Source organism: Mesoplodon bidens, assembly GCF_964165515.1.
Source record: "Mesoplodon bidens genome assembly, chromosome: X".
In the NCBI taxonomy this organism is placed as follows: Eukaryota; Metazoa; Chordata; class Mammalia; order Artiodactyla; family Ziphiidae; genus Mesoplodon; species Mesoplodon bidens.
This window is the reverse complement of record NC_138163.1, coordinates 101,434,525-101,450,605: the sequence shown is the minus strand read 5'-3', so window position 1 is coordinate 101,450,605 and position 16,081 is coordinate 101,434,525. Positions and strand designations below refer to the sequence as shown.

The 16,081-nt window shown below is 42.2% G+C and overlaps 1 protein-coding gene across 1 annotated transcript in view; it reads left to right on the top strand.

Moving 5' to 3' along the window:
* The window catches only part of MAOA (monoamine oxidase A), a 73,126-nt gene extending 57,585 nt beyond the window's left edge, over nucleotides 1-15,541 (top strand). Inside the window, exons 7-15 of the mRNA XM_081221762.1 lie at nucleotides 1,643-1,792; nucleotides 2,223-2,382; nucleotides 3,296-3,392; nucleotides 7,013-7,066; nucleotides 11,250-11,307; nucleotides 12,834-12,931; nucleotides 14,718-14,829; nucleotides 15,032-15,094; nucleotides 15,281-15,541. Of these exons, the coding sequence (XP_081077888.1) occupies nucleotides 1,643-1,792; nucleotides 2,223-2,382; nucleotides 3,296-3,392; nucleotides 7,013-7,066; nucleotides 11,250-11,307; nucleotides 12,834-12,931; nucleotides 14,718-14,829; nucleotides 15,032-15,094; nucleotides 15,281-15,427 (939 nt within the window). The 3' untranslated portion in view covers nucleotides 15,428-15,541. The remainder of the gene's footprint in view (nucleotides 1-1,642; nucleotides 1,793-2,222; nucleotides 2,383-3,295; nucleotides 3,393-7,012; nucleotides 7,067-11,249; nucleotides 11,308-12,833; nucleotides 12,932-14,717; nucleotides 14,830-15,031; nucleotides 15,095-15,280) is intronic.
* The last annotated feature ends 540 nt before the right edge of the window (nucleotides 15,542-16,081 follow it).

The window sequence follows — 16,081 nt, the reverse complement described above, 5'->3', positions numbered from 1 at the left end:
ATTTAGGGCTAAACTGCTTTGGGAATATTTTTATAAAGAACTGTGGTTGTGTCATTAGAACAATAGCCAGTTATTCAAGTGTAAGAATCATTCTGTGGCTGCTGACACAGGCTTTCTGGAAGAAGGTGATTGTCAAATGTCTGGCTGTTCTTCAGTCTACCTACATGTATTTGTAACCATTCAAAGAATCTTCTACAGCAGGCTAAAAGCATTCCCCCTGGTTCTTACAAGATGCACTGTATTAAGAACAGACCTTAGATTAATCTGGAAGCATGACCATGGTGAGTGTAGCACTTGTGGTCTTACAGAGCTGCTCAGGGGAACTGTTTCACAATGTCTGGAGGAACAGGCAGATGCTTAGTCTTCACCCTTCGGCCCCCGCAGTGAAACTTTCAGGCATTTTGGCAAAAATTTCTCAAGAGCTGAGGTTTGGATTCTTAGAACATCATTTGGTGATGACCAGGTGAGCCTTGAGGGCACCATGAGCCTGTTCTGCCTAGACAACCCTGGGCTGGGACTTTAAGAAACCAAGGGGAGTTAGAAACCACATCCCCATCTCAGTGAAACTAGAAAAAAATAATTAATTTAAAAAAAAGAAATCTTCTGAAAGTTTAGATTCCCATACAGACTATGAAGCCAAGGCCCCCCTACCCATTGGCTGCTGGGTCACATGTGGGCCTTTTTGGTTCCAAAAATCACGCAACTTCATGTCTGCTATATTGTTTGTGTCTTCTAATGAGCCTAATGCCAGGGCCTTGCCCACTGAAGGAGATCAATCAAGGGTTGTTGTCTTGAGTTGAACAGTTTTTAGCAAAGAGAAGGTCATTATCGTTTGTGTTTATACTTGGAACATAAAGAATAAAGACAAAAGCTTCACCCATAATCTCACCCCGTCTACTGTTAACATTTTAATGTATTTCCTCATTAAGATTATACCATATAAGTGGTTTATATATTTCACTTTTTCACTATTAAATTATTAAAAATATCAAAAGAAAGAAAGAAACCGCATCCCCTGGGAGAAGCGCAGCATCCTCCCTGTCCCAGGGTTCCCTCCATGCACTGCACTCTTGGGCACTTGAAGCCCACAGACTTGCTGTTATTTGCATTCGGTCAAGGTGCCAGTGGTATAGGGGAACCTTCCTTCTGATTCTGTGATTTTATTTTAAATTTTTATTGGGGTATAGTTGACTTGCAATGTTGTGTTAGTTTCAGGTGCACAGCAAAGTGAATCAGTTATACATATGCATATGTCCACTCTTTTTTAGGTTCTTTTCCCACATAGGCCATTACAGAGTATTGAGTAGAGTTCCCTGTGCTATACAGTAGGTCCTTATTAGTTATCTATTTTATATATAGTAGTGTGTATGTGTCAATCCCAATCTCCCCATTTATCCCTCCCCCGCCATTCTGTGATTTTATAAGCTGGTAAGAGCTTTTCGTCACCAGACGCTGTGTAGAGCATGATGATTGAGGTATCTTGGTAGACTGCCTCTGTCCTAATGAGTTCTTCCAGTAGTTAAGGGTGCAGAGGGTGGAGGTATGGCCTGTGACTTTCTGGAGGTTTCTGATCAGCAGTAAATATGATCTTCCTTCCTTGGGCTTTTATAACATTTCCTTTCCTGCCTGCCTTCTCCTGTAGGAACGGAAGTTTGTAGGTGGATCTGGTCAAGTAAGCGAGCGGATAATGCACCTCCTCGGGGACAGAGTGAAGCTGAGGTGTCCTGTCACCTGTGTTGACCAGTCAGGTGACAACATCATGATAGAGACGTTGAATCATCAGCTTTATGAGGTAATTCAGTTTTGTCAAAAAAGAGCGTATATAATGGGACTTCCCTGGTGGTCCATTGGTTAGGACTCCCCGCTTGCACAGCAGGGGGCACAGGTTCGATCCCTAGTGGGGGAACTAAGATCCTGCATGCCGCACATCAAGGCCGAAAAAAAAAGAGAACCTTATATTAAATAGGTCTCCTGTCTTCTGCAGCTTCTAACCAAATATAATCCAAGCAGTGGCGTAATTAATGCTGGCGTATTTCTGACTCGGTCTTCCAAATTACAAGCCTTGGTCGACTGCCTTATTCTGTTTTGTTGCCTCACAGTGGCCTCATACTGTACATTGTTACCGCTTACTGTCATTCAAAATGGCAAATGTGATGTTTCACTCTCCCTGCAAAGATTGCGACTCAACGTTTGAGATGGTATCTTGTGTCTATGTGTTTTAGTGCCGATACGTAATTAGTGCCGTCCCTCCAACTTTGACTGCCAAGATACACTTCAGACCAGAGCTTCCTTCAGAGAGAAACCAGTTAATTCAGCGTCTTCCAATGGGGGCTATCATTAAGTGCATGATGTATTACAAGGAGGCCTTTTGGAAGAAAAAGGGTAGGTTGCACTTATTCATGTTTAAATTGTATTAAGCCAAGACCATGCTCTTTTAGGAACATTTTATGCTACACACTGAACAGAAAAAAAGATAAGTGTTTCCAGTTGGTAGAGAAAGGATCAGAAATCTCAGTCCGTCCACTCCTCATAGCCCCAGGCAACACAAAATGACCCCAAGAGCGCTTGATGGCAGTGAGGGGGAAGGAAGAGGTCCCTCTGGTCGCAGGACCACATTGACCAGACCCCCGGCATATGTCTCGTGAGCAGAGACAAAGGAGCACCATGGAAAGAGCACTCCTTTGAAGTTACACATCCCTGGTCTCCACTTGCTTACTAGCTGTGTGGCCTCAAATGATACTTCACCTCTCTCAGCCTCAGCCTCTGTGTCAAATGGTAACAATGAGACCTGCCGTTGGGGTGTTGTGAGGATAAAATGAGGCAGAGTCTGGGCAGATATGGTGTCTGTTGTTGCTAAGCCATCAGCTCATACTCAAAGGATTCCTTCCTGCCACTTCTTCCATGGTTTCACAGGGGTGATTCCCTCTAACACACCCCCCTCTTTCCCATGTATTCCAGGACTCCAGAGCCATCTTCATTTTACTCATACACTGATCATACCTGACCTTTATATAAAGGTCATCGAGATGGGTCATTTTCTAATGTGTCTGGGTGACCGACCAAACATCCTTGTATGGTCAGTGTGCGTATTTAATAGGAAATAACTTCTAGAGTTGGGGCAAAGACCAATAGTTTAAGATTTGCCTTCCTCTTAGCAAAAGAGTTTTATATATATATATATATATATATATATATATATATATATATATATATATATATATATATATATATATAATCTCCCTCTTAAATCTCTGGTGAGGTTACTCAATCTCCTATTGATTTTCTTCTGGTTAAGATTACTGTGGCTGTATGATCATCGAAGATGAGGAAGCTCCGATTTCAATTACCCTGGATGACACCAAACCAGATGGATCGCTGCCCGCCATCATGGGGTAAGTTAGAGCTGGGTGTTCTGCATTTTTCAAACTCTGTTGGTGTATTGGTGTGTGTGCTGACAGAACATGTTGTTTTGGATTAGAGCTCAAGCAATGCTAAATAACCCTACAGACAATTTATGTCATGTTTCCATGTATGAAAATATTAGAGTAATAGAGTATGTGGCACAAGAACACTGAGAAACTTTACTAAAATTAACACCACTTTGAACTTGTGCCCATATGTTTCTTTCCCCCATAAACTTACACGTGGAGGTCAGAGTGAAAAGCGCAGCTAGACAGGTGGGATGGTAGACCACCTTGCCTACAGGATGTTGACAACCATTCTGGAATGAGAACTGCTTTATCCTGTAAAATCTTCCAAAGTTATGTTTTCTGGGCTTTATTCCTTTCTCCATTCTAGACATCACTACCTAGCAAATGTCAATATGTTAATTGTTGGAATTCCCTGGTGGCCCAGTGGTTAGGACTCCACGCTTTTGCCACCGAGGGCCCGGATTCGATCCCTGGCCGAGGAACTAAGATCCCACAAGCTGTGTGGCACAGCCAAAAAAAAAAAAAAAAAGGGAAGAAAAATATGTTAATTGTTACCCTGGGAGATAAGATGGATGACTAATGAGAAAGTGCAGTTCAAAGGAGAGCCAGGCCTTGAGTGTAGGGCACTTTTTCCAGTAGGTTACTCTATGACTACTTCACCAGGGATGGGCCAGGGCAAGGTTCTGTGTCTGGAAGAGGAGGACTCTTTTTCTCTCCTACCCTCTCCTCACACAGCTGCTCTGCCCTCTGGAGACTAGGGGTCCAGAGAGGGAATCGGGGCTCCCACAAAGAAATTTCTAAGGAGTGCCGTAGCCTCCCAGTTGCCATGTCTTTTAGTCCTCCTCAAAGCAATACAAACAAAAGGGCTATTTATTCTACCACATTGCAATAAAAGAGCACAGCTTCTATAGCAGTCAGTGACTTTTAGAAACCAGTGGTTTTCCCCTTCACCCCGAGGAGAGTTGAGCTCATGTGCATTGCATCACTGAAGGGAAATTACAAAATCAAAAGGAGCAGACCCATGACCCTAGGGACTTAGAAAAAGGCTATGCTACTGGACTGCCAACAAGACATTTTATAACCACTTCTCTGGCTATAAAATATAAGAAATAGCACCAGCCTCCCTGGTAAGGGCAGGTGCTCACAATGTAAAGACTATAGGAACATTGCACCCTGTTCATCTCTGACCCCCGCCCCCCCCAGGGCAAGAAAATACATAGATTGTTTGGGCAGTTTGCCATCGCCTTCTATGTGCCAAAGAAATGCAGGAGGTTGAGGAAGAGGTTTCAGGAGACTTGTCGGTCAAGATCAATCCAACTGTAGATGAAAGAATATTGATGTTGTTCTTGCCCTGGGTATTAAATATTGTGGCATCTGCTCTTCTGGCGTTTCTTTACGTTTATTAACAAGGACATGTATTGCGGAAGCCTTCTAGGTGGTAATGGGTTTATTTAGGCAGTTCCTAGAACGTGATACTCTGATCTGTTTTATCTGGACAATTGCTTCCACCCTGTTCTTGCCTTGAAGCTGTATTGCCTCTACCCTGCTCTTTGCTCTAGGCAATGAAAGCCTTGAAGACAGGGGTGGTATAATTGCCCAGCACTGTTTATGATAACTAGTGCCTTTTGGAAACTAGAAAGGACCTTGTACTTTAGAGCTGTGAAATGTTCCCAACCCAAAGCCAGGATGTTTAATTTCTCCAATAAAACACCAAAGAAAGTTCAATGATAGTTGTCCATTGTTACAATTAGATCAAAGAGGTTATTTCATTCATGACTTGAGATTTGACAGATATAGCCAACCCTAACTGCCCTTTAGAAAAGAAATTGTAAAAAGCACCCAAGATCTAAAAGGGTTTTCAGATAAATCATTTCATCTTTTATCAGATGTTGGTGATTTTCATTGAAATACTGCATAAGTCTAAAATGATTGATTCTTGCAGAAACCTAAAATTTAACTAAAATCATTACCAGCAAGCCACAACATAAAGTGTTAGTTAAATCAACCAAAATCATGACTATGTCCCCAGAAGTTCAATGGTTCAAATTTCTTAAACAGTCCACAGCTTTGTATCTTTGCTTCCCAGAATGATCTCGAATAACAACTCTAAAGGAATTGCCAATCAAATTGAGGAACAGTTTAATTGGGAGGGGGGCTTGAGGGAGAGGATGAAATACCTGTTTTCAGCCCTCGCATTTTCAGTCTTGATCTACTTGTCTTTTCGGTCTAGAACAAAAAAATACAATTTTAAAACTTTTTTTTTTTTTGCGGTATGCGGGCCTCTCACTGTTGTGGCCTCTCCCGTTGTGGAGCACAGGCTCCGGACGCGCAGGCTCAGCGGCCATGGCTCACGGGCCCAGCCACTCCGTGGCATGTGGGACCCTCCCAGACCGGGGCACGAACCCATGTCCCCTGCATCGGCAGGCGGACTCTCAACCACTGCGCCACCAGGGAAGCCCTAAAACTTTTTTTAAATGGAGAAATAATTTCATTGTCCTTTAGCTCATTTGGATTTTTTGAAAGTTTTCTAATGATAGTATAACTAAGGATTTCTTGTCACAATTCAATTCTTTAAAATATACATGCAATTAGTAATATCAGTATAATAAATAGAATCTATTTGATTAAAGGGAAGCAGAGAGATTATAACTGAGTTTTACTGAGTCACTGAATTTGAGGACCGTGCTAGGCCAGTTTTCCAGGAAGCCAACTCCGAGATGGAGATTTGGGTGCAGGAGGTTCTTCAGGAACTGCTATGGGGGAAAGGGAAGGAATCAGGATTGCGCAGAGGGAGAGGCTGGGCTCCGGTGTTGCCCCAACAGAGGCCAAAGCCATCCCTTGGGAAGCTCTGGAGCGGGGATGGCCCTTCAGAGGTGTCTGCACTGAGGCGAGGGGGTGGGCTTTGGTACCCACCACACTCCAGAGCCAGTCATTCTGGGAAGGGATGGGACCTTGCGCCAGGCAGTTCTCTGCTACAGAGTGCAATTGCTAGGGAGGGGTTTGGTTGTGAACTGAGGGTAATGAGCATTTGGTCCTGAAGAGGGATCTGGGTGGCCCACCATGGCAGCCACTACAGGCACTTTTTTTTTATGGCCCCGCCTCGTGGCATATGGGATCTTATTGCTCCCCAACCAAGGATCAAACCCATGCCCCCTGCAGTGGAGGCACAGAATCCTAACCACTGGACCGCCAGGGAATTCCCAACAAGCACTTATTGATATTTGTTTTTCCAGCTTTTATCAAGTACTTGGCAGACAGCAACAGTCATTACCAGGATAATCATTTAAAGCAACATTAATTCATCTGACAGTTCATTTCCTACTGTATGCCAAGGACTGTGCTAAACTTTTGGGGTAAAATATTGAGTAGGAGGTGACCCGTCCTTTAGGATCCCACAGGCTAGCAGGAAGGACAGAGAGGCAGATGAAGACAGTCTGGCATTTGCTCTAGTAGAGGGAAATAATGGGAGGGTGTGGGAGAGTTTACTAATGCTGAGTAGGTGGAGGCAAGAACACTTAAAGAGACAACTCTTAAGATAAACCACTGTCGCCTAATCACTCAAATGTAACCTCTCTCTCCAGCTTCATCCTTGCTCGAAAAGCTGACCGCCTTGCTAAAGTCCATAAAGAACTAAGGTAAGTATTTACACCTGAAACGTATAAAAGGTTAGCTTTATATTGTGCTTGTTGCACTAACAACAGGATAACGGCATTATGAAAAACGCAATAATTCATTAATCTCAAAATCCCAACAAATCAACCTTTTTGTATTTCGCTATGCCCCCTTGACTCCGTCCTTGCCCATATGCGTCTATCAATTTAGTGTCACATCTTTGTGTTCATTTTACAGTGGTTGAGAGGTAGGCTTTCCCAGTAAATGGATGGAGAAAAATCATAAAAAAAAGTTAGCTGTGAATAAAGCTTAAGAGGCCAAGTCCCAATCACCTTGCCAGACCATTAGTCCTTCTCCAAGGTTCTCTGACATGTACTTTTTCTGAAAAGCAAATCCATACATAGGTCTTCCAACCTATTCCAACTTGTATACATAAAAGTATGCTCCTTTGATTATCTGGGATACAGCTCTGATGTTCCCTTCTCCCAAGAGCTTCCTAGTAGAAAACAATTATTTTAGGACAATGACTTTTTTCTTTTTTTCTCCCTTTCTCTCTTTCTGTTTTGTTGTATTTGTTTTGCTTTGTTTTGCACTGGAATCCTTTGTTCAAGTAAAATCTTACCTGGAACTCTTACCTGGAAACACTCATTAGGCTGTTGGGGGGCTGCCTCTGGACATTTCTGGGCTTCCCTTCTTTAGGGTAACCCTAAATCCTTTGTTAGCTTTTGAAGAGGGCCAATACGCATGCAAATGTATACTTCTCTCTGCATTTGATTTAAAAATTAAGCAGCAAATCCACTACCAGCCCTTGCTTTGAGAGTTACTTTGATGACTTTGCAAGTCAGAGAAAGGCTGCAGAAGTTCCCATGTTTGCACACGGATTTGTTTATTTGAGCAGCCATGAGATTTGATGTCAGGAAGGGGGAACCCTTTTATTGTTCACCTACTCACTCAATAGAGGAAGAATTTGGGGGTCCAGTGATGGGGAATGATTTGTTCAAGGCTCCGCAGCTAGCTTCTGACAAAGTCAGAAATAGCATCTAATGTGTGCTTTTTTTCATTACGTCACACTAAGCTTGACATTTTCTTTTGGATTTCCTGCTTTCCCTCCTTATTAATAGTAAAATAAATACCAGCCTGAATGTAGACATTTGGTTATGATTCCACATAGCGGCTAAACTTCTCAAAATTCTTATAAGGCAAAAACCCTTAGAACTCCGAATGTCATTGACTAAAGTAATGGTTCTCAGGACCAACTGCATCAACATTTCCTAAAGAATGTTTGGAAAATTTTTCTGAGGCTGATAGATTATGATTTGGTAGGTTAGGGGTGGGGCCCGAGTACTTGTATTTTTTAACAAGCCTTTTGAGTGATTATGGTGAGCAGCCAGATTTAGAAACCCGTGGGTAAATTCAACTTGCACAATGACCTCTTTTGGCCATCATTTAAAGTATGTTCTGTTGGGACTTCCCTGGTGGCGCAGTGGTTAAGAATCTGCCTGCCAATGCAGGGGCACAAGTTCAAGCCCTGGTCTGGGAAGATCCCACACACCGCGGAGCAACTAAGCCCGTGCGCCACAACTACTGAGGCTGCGCTCTAGAGCCCACAAGTCACAGCTACTGAGCCCGCGTGCTGCAACTACTGAAGCCTGTGCACCTGGAGCCTGTGCTCTGCAACAAGAGAAGCCACCGTAATGAGAAGCCCGTGCACTGCAATGAAGAGTAGCCCCCGCGCGCTGCAACTAGAGAAAGCCCGCGCGCAGCAACGAAGACCCAACACAGCCAAAAATTAATTAATTAATTAATTAATTTTAAAAAAATAGTAAAGTATGTTGTGTTATTTTTAGAGTCCAGCTAATCCATCAGTGCATTGCTCCAACATCCTTATCTTATATGACTTTTCTAAAAAATTTTTATATTAATGGGAGGAAGGGATGGAGAAGATAATTTCCTGATGTGTTTGTATGAACTAATCCTTGACTTATTTAATAATGTGAACTATAGTAAATAATGGCTTATATTTCTGTTATTACTAGTTTATTGTTCATGAATGAAAAATTGCCTACGAAGTAGGTTGATTAGATTTTAAGGTTCACTCTGTTTTAACAAAGATTTTATTATTTTTTATATACTGAAAATAAGTTAAGCATTATTAAGTTTTTCAGAATAATGATTGTCAATACTTTTGTTTTCTAATTGACTCAAAATGTCAGAATTATTTTTTGTAACACTCATGTGAAGTAGGTAAGATTCAGTCACCTATCTTATTATAGCATAGGAAAGATGGTACCATACTTGGCTGAGGATGGATTTTGATTCAGTAAATTTTTATTGAGCACTTACTATAGGAGGGATGCTCAGGAGAGTAGACCCTTGACCTGCCATTAATTAGCTGAGTGATATTGAGCCAGTCTCTTCAGTGCACTGAGCCTCAGCCTCCTTATGTCTGAAATGAGGGGCTTGGATTAGACAGAGAGAGACAGTCAGGTGGACAGTAGTCTTGAGACTTCTTCCAGTTCTGCCTTTCCTTTATCATTATTGATCTGTAGTATGAACAGCTCCTTGAAGGAGCTGTATAAATGGTGTAAGTGTGAGCATTTGGATAAATTTATAAAGTTACATTTTTGTCCCACATTATTCAGAGAGATTGGGGACACATTTAAAAAATATTTTCTAATATAACTTGGCAACATTAAATTGGCATCTTTTTTTTTTTTTTTTTTTGGCTGTGCTGCACGGCTTGCGGGATCTTAGTTCCCCAACCAGGGATCAAACCTGGGCCCCATGCAGTGAAGGTGCAGAGTCCTAACCACTGGACCTCCAGGGAATTCCAAAATTGGCGTCTTTTAAAATCTGTTTATTACTAATAACTATAACTTTCCCTTCCCCCCTTTCTTCCCGGCTCAACAATGTTTTGCCGTTTGTCTCTTTAGCTTCTAATGCTTGTCTTACAGATTTGAATTAAACCCTTTGCCATATTTTTTTACAGTTGCTTATTAGCCTGTAAAAAATATTTTGGAGCACTTTTTAAAAACGTTTTATTGGGGTATAGTTGATTTACAATGTTGTGTTAGTTTCAGGTGTATATCCACTCTTTTTTAGATTCTTTTCCCATATAGGTCATTACAGACTTTTGGGTAGAGTTCCCTGTGCTATACAGTAGCTCCTTATTATGTTGGAGCACTTTCAGTATTTAAACTATATAAAGACTAAAGAAGGTAAACACCTAAAGTATATAACTGGATCAGTGGGAATCTGTTCAAACAATTCCTGAAATAGAACCATTCATTTCTAAAATGGGTGATTTTAGTAAATTAGAACTTTTTAATTTCACCAAGAGTGGTTGTGAGTTTAAAATGTATCTGTTTCAAGAAGTGCTTAGATAAATTAAGCTACTGATTTTTAAGATATAAGATGTGCTATGTTCTGTGCTGGTCATTTACATAATGAATTATGCAGGTGACCAAAGACTGTTTGAGGTAACATCACATAGCACATCATGCCCACCCACCCCCCAGATGCCCTTTGGACACAGTACTGTGTCCACAGACCATTCTGTCAAATGACAGGTTATTAGCTTGGAATAACCGTAGGCCTCTCCTGATGTAGCATATTTTACGTTATGTTTAAAAGATTAAATGGGGACTTCCCTGGCAGTCCAGTGGTTAAGACTCTGCGCTTCCACTGCAGGGGGTGCGATTCGATCCCTGGTTGGGGAACTAAGATTCCATGTGCCATGCGGTGCCACACACACAAAAAAAGATTAAATGAGTTTTATATGTTCATAGATCTTTAAAACATAAATATAGAATAGTTAAAAGACACCATCATACTTACTATAGACTTGTAAAAGAGATTATTTTAGAATTTTACATATTCCAGAAAAGTGACTTAGAATCAATTCCTAAAACTGAATTTAATCTCATTTTCCCCATTTTAACCGAATAGATATGGTATTAGGTAGTGAAAGAGACAAAAATGTAAAAGAGAAGAAAAATTCTGTTGCATCTTCAAAGCACATGACTGTATTCAGGAAAAGAGTTAATCTGAGTGCAGAGATTCATGGAACTGTTCATACAGAAGGCCATTGATTTTAATTTTTCCCTTAATAAATCTAGTTCATTGGCAAGAGCCCTGGAACTCATTGTGTTTATTCTATACTCATCAGTCATTACTTCCTTAACATTTTTTGGTTCTTTTTTATAGGAAGAGGAAAATCTGTGAGCTGTACGCCAAAGTGCTAGGATCCCAAGAAGCTTTACAAGTAAGAAATCCCCAGCTTTAATCCCTAGCAGGTTCTGCTCTGTTTGCTCTAAGTGGTAAAGCAAAGCAGATTCTGGGTTCCTGACGGTGTTACGAAGAGAAGAAATATGCTTACTGGAGGTTTAACTTCAGCAATCACAAAACACCATTAAAAGCTGCTGTCAGTGCATGCAATTTCTGATGCAGCAGTTTCCTGGGCTGTTTAAATGTTCACTGGATAACTGGCAGCCGGTTGTAATGACAGGCAGGAGCTACAGGTATTATCTCCAGGGTGATTGAGATAAGTTCCCAGAACAGAGGCCCTGCCCTCTTGTCAATGTCAAATGACTGCTGCAAAATAAAATCCCAGCTGTATCGTCATTTGTTGGTGAAGACACAGTAGTATATACTTGATAAGATAGACCGAATCTGGACTCTGCCCAGGTCAAAGTCATACTAATTTGCTTTTCTATCTGCAGACTCAATTCACACTTCATTTAGACTCAATTCACACTTCATTTAGAAATTGCAGTGCTTTCAATCCACCATTGAAAGCAATTATGAGAATGAAATTCTTTTTAAAGGCCCTACCAGATAGCTGGGGGCTCTTTCAGGGGATTATCTCTGAACTGTTCAAAGAATAAACTTGCCGAATGTGTTAGGGAAATCAGAGAAGGGTCTCTCATGTCCCTTGGGAAACATTTTTCATCTTTAATTGTTCCCTTTTTAGCAGGATTCCCATCATTCACATTTCCAGCTGAGAGAAGGGGTTCTGAAAAAAGCCTTTTTCTTAGACACTGTGCTTTTCTTCTACCTTCTCCCTCCCAGCCTTTTTTTTTTCGGCAGTAATGCCTTGGTAGATGGGGAAGTAAATTCTGTTATTTAGAGAATGCGGAGATTGGAGCAGACCTTTCCAGAGCCTGATTGTTGATGGGGTCCTAAAGACTTCAGAATCTGCGTGGAGATGCCCTGTCTTCCAGATATTGGAATACTTCACGTCTCTCCTGGGCAAGAGGTTGAGAAAGTCAAAGTATACACGTTTTGTCAGTTGGTACCTCACAAAAGGCCATTACTTGGTACTGTCGTGTTTCCCCTTAAGTTAGAAAAACAGCGCTGCTTTTTTTTTTTTTTGGTACAGACTATAATTTTATTTCTCACAGAACACTTAAAATCTTCACCCTCATGGATTTTAATCATCTGTAGCTATCCAACGTCTTTGAATACTTTCCTTATATTTTATTAACTTCCCACATTTAAAGTCCCTCTTTCTGGAGGTAGAGAAAATTCATCTCTCAAGATTCCTAAGCAGTGCAGATTCTAACAAGGAGACATACACATGCCTTGAATCTGTAAATGAGAGACAGGAAGAGGTGGCCCTGAGAAGGGGACTAAATATTCTAGTACACGTGGTCGCAGAGCCCAGGAGCAGTGCTGCTTTTTTTTCATGTAAACTTCCTGTTAAAGTAAAGCACATAAGAGCCTTTATTGTTGACTGGTGGCCTTTCAGCTTTGTCTTCCCTTTGAAATTTTCTCCCCATTTAACTGCAGCCAGTGCACTATGAAGAGAAGAACTGGTGTGAGGAGCAGTACTCCGGGGGCTGCTACACGGCCTACTTCCCCCCGGGGATCATGACTCAGTACGGAAGGTACTACCCAGACACTATACCAGTTGATACAAGGCATGAGCCAAACTTAAAAATAGAGAAGCAACGGGAGAGGCCACAACAATGAGAGGCCCGTGTACCGCAAAAAAAAAAAGAAAGCCCAAAGTTATAGACTCTTCCCAGATATTTACAATTCATGACAGTTTTCCCATCCCAGATACAATTTACCAATGTGGGGATGCAAGAGAGCCATTTTTACCACAGGCAGTGCTGCCTGGCAACATATATGGCATTATACCTTCATCAGGTTTCTAGAGGAACAGAACTAGAAAGTTAACTCAAGGTCACGTGTGTCCACAGAGAAGGAAGAAGGGTTTGTTAACCCTTATCTTACATGAGCTTTTTGTTTTTTCTTGATTGAATTATTAAATAAACAATGATTTTAGTTCAATTTTAGGTTTATGCCAGAATCAATCATTTTAGACTTGTGCAGTATTTCAGTGAAAATCATCAATATCTGATGAAAGATTAAATGATTCATGGAAAAATCTACTTAGGTCTTGGGTGCTTTTTACAATTCCTTTTCCAAAGGGCAGTTAGTATCGGCTATTTGTGTCAAATCTCAAGCTGAGAATGAATAGCCTTTGTTAGGGATAACTGTATTGATGAACTGGAGTGCTTCTGGACTCTAGAAGATGGGATTAGGATCAGGAATAGATGAAGCTAAGGATTCCTGAGTTGGAAAAAGGCGTGACAGTGGGTTGAGGTGAAGGCCTTTGGGAGAGAAGGCCTTCTTTGCTACCCTCAGGCAGTCTCTAGATAAATCCATAGAAACTAACTGTACAGAAGGTTTTTTTTAAATTGAAGTATAGTTGATTTACATTGTTAATTTCTGCTATACAGCAAAGTGACTCAGTTATGCACTTATACGCATTCTTTTTTATATTCTTTTCCATTATGGTTTATCCCAGGACATTGAATATACTGTAGTTCCCTGTGCTGTACAGTAGAACCTTGTCCATCCATTCTATATGTAAGAGTTTGCATCTACTAACCCCAAACTCCCAGAGGTTTGTTTTTTTTTAACATCTTTTTTTTTTTTTTTTTTTGCGGTACGCGGGCCTCTCACTGCTGTGGCCTCTCCCGTTGCGGAGCACAGGCTCCGGACGCGCAGGCTCAGCGGCCATGGCTCACAGGCCCAGCCGCTCCGTGGCATGTGGGATCCTCCTGGACCGGGGCACGAGCCCGTGTCCCCTGCATCGGCAGGTGGACTCTCAACCACTGCGCCACCAGGGAAGCCCACCAGAGGTTGTTTTTTAAGGAGATAGACATATAATCCTTCGGGTCTCTCCTTTGCTAGAAATCAGTTTCTCTCCCTGTCTTCCCACTCGCCACCACGGTTCCTCCCGGCACCCTGGGAGTATCTGCATGGCTGGGGTCTGCAGTCAGATGTGATCTCGTGAAGAACTCACCCCTTACTGTAGGTAGCAGAATGGACTGCAAACAGGAAACATGCAGCACATAGATCTGAGTGTGATCTTAATGCACATTCTTATATTTCTAATTCTGGCTGGCTAGAAAAAGGTCATCATCACCTTTAGTGATTGATGAACTGACGGCCTGATTCTCTCTGGCTTGAAAGTCCAGATCCTTTGGTGCAGGCCCAGGAAACAAGGAGGAACCTTTCACCTTTGGCTGAGTTGCATGGGAGTTTTGGAAACAATCTGAGTTTCCTTGTCTTCTGCGGGGTAGATGAGGGCAGTGATTGGGTCATTGATCCTCAGCACCTTCCCAGGTAACTCTGTGTGACCTCTCTGTTCCCTTGAAGGGTGATCCGCCAGCCCGCGGGCAGGATTTACTTTGCTGGCACGGAGACGGCCACACAGTGGAGCGGTTACATGGAAGGAGCAGTAGAGGCCGGAGAACGGGCAGCTAGAGAGGTAAGACAGGAAGCCGAGTCGCTCTCCCTCCCGAGTCCAGCAACATAGTTGGCATCTCTTTCCAGATCTTACCACTGATGGTCTATATGTCCACTTCTCTGTCCCTCACTCCACGCACGAGGCTCATCTGTGGCCAGCAGGGCCTTGAATCTGTCGAAGCTACAGAACCTCATTTCATAATACCATGGCCACTTTCTTTCAGGTCTTGAATGCTTTGGGGAAGGTGGCAAAGAAAGACATATGGGTCCAAGAACCTGAATCAGAGGTAAGTTTGGCAGCTCCGTCTGCATAGACCAGGAATTGCACGTAAAAATCTCTCATCTTCTAGCCTCTGATGTCATTGTAGATGCCACTCTCCAGGGCAGATCCACACACTGATTTTACAGATATGTTTTGCCCCTCCTTGTCCGTGTAAGAGTTTTCTGCTAAAGATCTATATTCATTCATCCAGGATGTTCCAGCTGTAGAAATCACCCACACCTTCTGGGAGAGGAACCTGCCTTCCGTGACAGGCCTGCTGAAGATCATCGGATTTTCCACATCAATAACTGCCCTGTGGTTTGCGGTGTGCAAATTCAGGCTGCTGACCCGATGCTGAAGTTTCAGCTTCATGCTTTCTGCTTACTCTTTCCCAGCATCATCAAAAGCAAAATGTTGACAAATTGAAAGGCTGTGTCATCGGATCATCTTTAAGTGCACTGATTTAACCCCTCAGTTTGATCTCAGTGTATCACCTCCTTAATTTCCGTAAGATCAAACTCCATCTTGTGATTTGTCTGTACCAGCTCGTATTGATTGGTAGAAGATAACCTTGTGATCAATTTCTTAATTTCAAGAAGTTAAAGTTGACATGCTCATAAGAAACAGTTTCTGTGTCCTGTTTTTCTCCCCTTTAACACAAAACGTCTGATGAACGCAGAAATGAAGCATTTAACTTTCTCCCTGTAGAGGCCGAGTAGGCTAAGGCCTAGCCTGTGACTGTCCTTTGAAGTCCTTAGCAAAGGGTGAAGTGTAGGCCCAGACCCCAGAGACTCACAGCTTCCTGGGGTGAGCAGCTCCCACTTTGGATGAGGGAAAGCAGTGGAGGTAGGATTCAGGCCCTCAGACCAGTGAGGGGACAACATCTTGTGGGCGGCTGCCTCAGGAATCTCCTGACCACTTCTAATTCCTGTGAAGTTTCTAGACATCTAGCCTTCGTGCTGGTTTGTTTGTATTTGTCCTCTTTTTCTTCTTAAAGAGGACAGTGTTTACC